The following is a 6,533-nucleotide window of genomic DNA, read 5'->3' on the forward strand; positions in this document are numbered from 1 at the left end:
AGCTAGACTACTGTGCCCACTTTGGGGTACCACACTTAAGAAATGTGTGGAACACCTGGAGGGGTTTCAGGGGGTATGCAGTGAAGATAATACCGGGGGTTGAAATGCAAGGCACATGAGGAAAGGCTGAAGGAAACTCGGCATGTTTAGTTTGCACAAGAAATTAAGGGGAGACATGACAATAGTTTTCAAATATTTCAAAGGTTCCATAAAGAAAATGGAAAAAATATTCTCCATTGCCACAGACAAAGCAGACAAAAAGCAGCAGATTTACATTACAGCTAGGATATTTTTCCTGAGATGCAGAAATAGAACAATGGACCAGAATGCTCAGAAAAAGTTTGAGGAATCTTCAATAGTAATTCTTATAAAGTGGCTGGATAAGTAACTACCTTTGGTAGGGGTTGAATGAAAGGAGCCTCGGTCCACTCCAACCCTATAATTTGAGTTCTGAAAGGCCTCCTTCCACTCAAATACATGTAAACTACTGCTGACGTCAATGAGAGCAGGATTTCCCAGGTCACTGAAAGCAACCAGTATAACTTTTCACTTTTGGCTTTTCACAAGTGAAGACTTGGTCAGCTCAAATGTAGCTACAATTTCCTCTTTCCACCCACGCTTCATGCTATTTTTTCCTCTCTCATTAAATGGCAATTCATTGATCATGAAAACCTAGTTCATACAGAAATTAGACAGGTATTTGCATATGAATCAAATGTTAATAAACTGCCATATGCCTGATATTTGCCAAATAGCCATCCTTTTTCATGTCACAAAGGAGGAGAAAGCTGGATGCTGAGGGAAATAAATCAGCATTTCAAATACCCAATGGGAACAGGGTTGTTTTGGGGTTTGTTTGTTTGGGGGGAGGGTTGGGGGGGGGAGGTGGGAGGGGATTAAGACATAAATAAATCCCCTGTGCATTTGCAACCCTATCAGTGCAGGCTTGGTGCATGAGAACCAAGAAGTAAGTGCCTGATTTGTTTTCATTTTCTCACTTAGCTAAATTTAAGATGGAAACAAGTCTGCTCCCACAAAAACATACAGACATGCTTGACTTGATGTATTCAAAGTGGGGGCAACTTCTCAAAATGCCAAAAGTTATGCCTGTGTCAGAACTAAAGACAGAAGAGTAAAATGCACATCCAATTATTTTAATTTTAATTTTGATCACAACCTTTTCCATTCAAGGTGTTTTAATGTCTGAAGGAAGGGATTGCTGTTATAGCATCCTCCCTCTGACAGAGCATTTCAGCCTCTCACCTGATTTTCCCATCCATATCCTCACAGGTGACTTTCTGTGAAGACTGGCTGGCTGCTTGCTTTGTATTTCAGGCCAAGAAAGCAACCCAGGACCTGGCCCAGAATACCGGACCACTTCCTAGGGCAGCTCACAATCCTTATGGGATGGAGGGACTTCCATATGAGGAGAGCCTAAAGAGGCAAGGCCTCTTCAGTTCAGCAAAGAGATGTTTAAAAAGGGGGGGGGGAACCAGACACAATAAGTGTTTGTAAAATATTAAATGGTGAAAAGAAAGCAAACAAGAATTCATTATTGACTAGTCTCACACCAGACAAGAACTAGGGGTCACAACATGAAACGAGCAGGTAGTCCGTTTCAAAAGAACACAAAGGAAACTTTTTTCACGCAGCGCGGCACTCGTTGCCACCAGAGATGATGGAAGCTGAGAGTTAAAGGACGGGACACGTTCTTGGAGGACACGGGGCACCGCTCAGGTGAGGGGCACAGCCACCAAATCACAACTTCCTAAACCTGAAATGCTGGAGGCTGCAGGTGAGGGAGGAACAGGTCGCTGTGACCCGGTGCGACAAGAGCGACCTAGCGTCCAACTTGCCAAGTTGTCAGTGCAAGCAGTGAAAACCCTGCCTTGAGTTGCAGGCTTTCCACGGGAGACTTGCTCTGGAAGCTGAGCTGCTAAACAGCCTCCGGGCAATTTGCTTGGGCGCCTCTCTGTACAGCGAAGGGAACGAAGGGACGGGGCAGCGCAATCACCAAGGGCTTCATTCCCCCGAAACGTTACGCAAGCGCGCCGCTAGATTCCTGAGGACGTTCGTTTGCTTCTCTACAGGGATCAAGGCACGCCAAACCCCGAATCCCGGCTGAGACGAGCGCCAGGGATGCGGATTCGACAGGTGGAGCAGCGATGCACGCGCCCCCCTGATGTGGGTGCACGATCTCGTGGGCCGAGGTGGTCTCCTCCCCTCAAACACCGCCCCCCCCCCCACGTCCTCACCTGCATCATGGTCACCACGTGGCAGGGGTTGAGCAGGTAGATGACGGTCCTGGTGGCGAACTTGAAGCCCACCTCCACCCCGAAGGTGAGGGCCAGGGCCACCAGCACCAGGTTCTTGCCCAGGCTCTCGTGCGGGGCCGGGGCCCGCTGCAGCAGCCGCTCCTCCTCCTCCTCCCTGCCGGGCAGGCGCCGGATCCTCCGCAGGGCCAGCAGCGCCTCCGCGACGCCCAGGCTGAGGAAGACCAGGCTCTCCAGCAGGCGCTGGCGGCCGGACAGGAAGGCGGCGCACTCGGGGCCGCCGTTGCCCTCAAAGCTGGGGTCCACGCCGCCGTACAGCCAGTCCAGCGCGGCGCCGAGGCTGTAGCGGGCCATGGCGGGGCGCCACATGCAGCAGCGCCGCCGACACCCCGCTCACAGCGGGGCGGGGTGGGGCAGGCCCCGTGCGTGAGGCGAGGCGAGGCGCGGCGCAGCCCGACCCGGCTCCGCTCCCCCCCCCCCCTCAACGGCCGCGGGGGGCCGCCTTCCCCCGCCGGGCCCGGCAGCCGCGCGCGCCCGCCCCCTGATTGGCTGCACCGCCCCGCCTGTGGGGGCGGTGCCAAAGGCCGCGGGAACGCAGCCCCGCCCCCTCGGCTGCGGTCACGTGCTGAACAGCCCCCCGCCCGCGGAGGGGAGAGGCCGGGCTGGGAGTCCGAGCCGCGGTTGGTGTTCGCGCGCGGCTGCAGGGGCCGCTCACCTGGGCAGGGCTGACGTGTGCACGCCCGAGGGGCTTGCAGGCGGAACGGGTCCCTTTCTGCAACTTTGACCCCAGAAAGCTGCTTGGTTTGCGGCTGGGTGAAGTGCTGCTAAACTGTGAGTGGGTGCTGCTGTTGGCCACGCGTGCACCCCTCGAGATGGGTGGCTACTGCCAGTGCTGCCGGCGGTGCTTGCAAGTGGTCGCTGCTCGCCACCCTCCTGGCCACCAACACCACCAGTAGCGTCTGCAGGCGGTCACCAATCCACTGGCCTCTGCCAACGTCTGCAGGTGGTCGCTGGTCAACACTCACCACCCACCCCCTTTGCTGCTGACACCCCCGCAGCCACCTGTGGGAGCTTCCCACTCGCTGCCACCACACCCCTACCCCCACCGCTGCCTGTGGGCGGTCGATGTGCCCCCACCAGCCTTGGGAGGCACACAACATTCATGGGTGCTGTAGCAAAGCGGGGCAACTGCCCCAGACCAACCAGCACTGCCCAGCCAGGGCAGGGTGCAGGATGAAGCTGCAAGCGGCTCGTTTGCAGGGGACAGGTGAGGGCGGCCCCCACCACTGCATGCACTCCAGCACGAGTATGGGGGGTGCCCCCCAGATCTGTGTGCAGGGTGAGACCGGGCTGGCACTGTAGTGGATAAACCAGGGGTGGGCAAAATGTGGCCTGGGGGCTGGGTACGGCCTGCCGGGCCATTCTATCCGGCCCGCGGGGCCCCTAAAAAATTTAGAAAATTAATATTTATTTGCCCACCCCTGGTTTATCCACTATACGCCTTCTGTCATTATTAAACCACCAAGTGTCAAGGACACTAGGGGAGCTCTCTCTGTAACAACAATTTTGATGTATTCCTTGAAATAATTTCCACTCCAAAAGGAAAATTGTCTGTAAGAACTCCTAAATTCCATCTTTGGCTTCAATAATGACTTCTGTACCCTCTGCTAACTTCCCTGCTAGTTTCCCCATTTGTAAGACCCAAATCACAAGGGTAAAAATAACTCGGAGTTGCTCACTGCCACAGTAACTTATTGTGCATTATTCTTGATAAAAAGTCTTCCAACTGCTTTGGAAGGAAGGAACAGAATTTTCAACCTAGCGTTGGAGCCTCCTGTAGAAAGGGTGTTGGCGTACTGTTTAAATACACAATTATGCGTGATAAAGAACCTTCTCTGGACCAGGAACATGAAGAATGAATGCTCTGGTCAAAGGCATAAACTGATGAAAGAAAAGCAACTAAAATGATGGTATGTAAATACTGAGTGAAATACATGCAGATGTGAGATCCATTTATTCGTTGCTCTACCAGTTTGTTTAATATCTCCTTTTAGGTGAGACCAGCATCATTGCTAGGCATAAATCCTAGGGAAAGCCCTTACAGAGCAGATTAGAGGCCTTAGATCTTAATCTTAGTATTGAGTTAATTAGAAGCCCATTAGAATGAGAAAGCATGATTGTAAGGAGACATATAATAAAAACAACCACAATTGCCCCCCTTTGAAATCTTAGCAGCAGTAGCAAAACCTCCACTTTTTATTGGTATGAACAAAAGAAGACCTTTAAAATAACCAGTTAATTTTATTACTAGAACTTCAGATTGATTAAGGGCTCATTGTACACAGTATCAAGAGAAAATATATTACTGACTTTTTATTAAAACCAAGATGATTTCAGCAAAAAAAAATTGAAAGTGAAAAATGCCATTCCCAAAAGAGTTTGTGACTATATTTTCAACCTACAAATTATTTCTGTGTGCATACACAAAGATACCAGTCAGACTTCATATGAACCCTGTAGTCAGTAGAGTGATCTCAATTATCTAAATATTAGTGTAATGCAGGAGGGTCATTCATTAGTAACACGTGACCTACTTTGGAAAGCATTAAAACATTTAAAAAATAAAGCCCTGAGCCCAAGAGCTAATAGCAGGGCTACGTTACTGATTTCTCACTAACTTCAGCGAGATCTAGCTCAGACTCATGTTACCATTTGTCTTCTGACTCCTCTGCTGCCATATCAGAAGATAGGGTTCTTGGTCTGTGAAATGTATGATCTAAGTTACATAGCCCATGTGCACCAATTTCTTGCTAGACAGAGTGGCCTAATGGATAGTGTGCTGGACTGGCATTTAGGAGAGCTGATTCTATACCTGGTTCTCCCCCTGTCCTGGTAGAAGATGTTTCGTACATCCAGGTAGACTAGTACTGTCCTGGTAGAAGGCATTGGATACATCCCTTTTGATGCTCAGTACCCCACTTCTTCACTCACACTTTTCTGTTAAAGTGCTTGGAGACTTAGAGAAAAGGCCGAGTAAGAGCTAGGTATTATAACTGACAAAATACTAAGCCAAATTTATCTTTCCTGTTAGCCACCTTTCTTCTGTTCCTTTCACTAATTTATTACCATCTTGATATCCATTGTAAATAGACATATCATATGTCAACAGAAGGAATCATCAGCTAGATGCAATAAACTGCTTAAGTGGGATATTTCCTATGAGCAACTGAGATTTGTATCTGGTGTAGGGCTGCTTGTTTTTCATATCTTGGTATAGTGTGTGGCATGTGTAATTCTAGGATAGCTATTATAATGGATTAAATTTAGGCCCTACTAATACATGCAAAATACTGGGGTGCAAAGGATAGTTTATGTAAATATATTCTCATCTAAAAACAGACAGAGGGATCCTTTCCTAACTGTAATAAGTCAACTAGAAAATTCTTAGGAGTGCCTGTGGAACAGAAGGCCCTGCCAATGCCTCACAGTAAAAACAATAACTGCCAAGGTTTGAACAGGGACCCTCAAAGAAAAAAATAGGAGATGAAGGAATCTCTTTTAGCATGCTGATTCAGCATAGCATAAGCATCCACATAAATCCACCTTCATTAATCAAACTGTTTAAAAGCATCCTTTATTTTAAGTGTTTCCTTACACTATCAAAAGTTAAACATACACTTAAGTGCTTTGCTCAACCAGGGCCTAGATAAGCGATAATTTTACTTTATCCTTTACATCACTAGTCTAGGTCTGCCTATGGATACTACAGTTTACTTTCCTTGTCTATAAAATATAGTCATGTCTTCTTTTGCAGAAACTGTTTAAAACAAATTATTTTTAAATGCAGACAATAAGAAAGTAAAGCTGTTAGAGATGCTGTAAAACTGCATGATACTGGTACATTGCTCCAAATTCATCCCTAATAGAACTGTTAACATCGGTGGAGTGAGACTGAGTGCATCTCAACTATAGTACATGTTTATACACAAAAGTACTAAAATAAAAAGTTTAATGATGAATAGTTTAATAAAAACTTCACTGAAAAGATAGATGATCTGAAAAATCAAGATGAGTGTTTAATCTTTTATTTATGAGCCATAATGTCTCATGTCAAATGCAAAAAAAAAAAAGAGGCCAGAACTTTAAAAAAAATCATCATACTGTGTATTCTAAATGTAAAGCTTTTAAAAGTTATTTGGTTAGAGAGATGCTGTCCACTTAAAAATAATTGGAGAAGGGCCCAACCCAATGTGATAGAAT

At 47.4% G+C, this 6,533-nt stretch overlaps 1 protein-coding gene across 3 annotated transcripts in view; it reads right to left on the reverse strand.

The window, feature by feature from the left end:
- TMEM164 (transmembrane protein 164) overlaps window positions 1–2,719 on the reverse strand; it is a 98,622-nt gene extending 95,903 nt beyond the window's left edge. For 2 of the 3 annotated variants that reach the window (XR_002090341.2, XM_019487809.2), the window contains exon 1: window positions 2,256–2,718. Coding sequence is in view for 2 of the 3 variants with exons in the window: in XM_019487809.2 (XP_019343354.1) it covers window positions 2,256–2,642 (387 nt within the window). In the remaining variant the exon portion in view is untranslated. Of the gene's footprint in view, window positions 1–2,255 lie in introns of all 3 variants that reach the window. The other variant, XM_059732816.1, reaches the window with a different exon arrangement.
- Window positions 2,720–6,533: the final 3,814 nt, after the last annotated feature.

Source organism: Alligator mississippiensis, chromosome 8 (assembly GCF_030867095.1).
Source record: "Alligator mississippiensis isolate rAllMis1 chromosome 8, rAllMis1, whole genome shotgun sequence".
NCBI lineage: Eukaryota > Metazoa > Chordata > Crocodylia > Alligatoridae > Alligator > Alligator mississippiensis.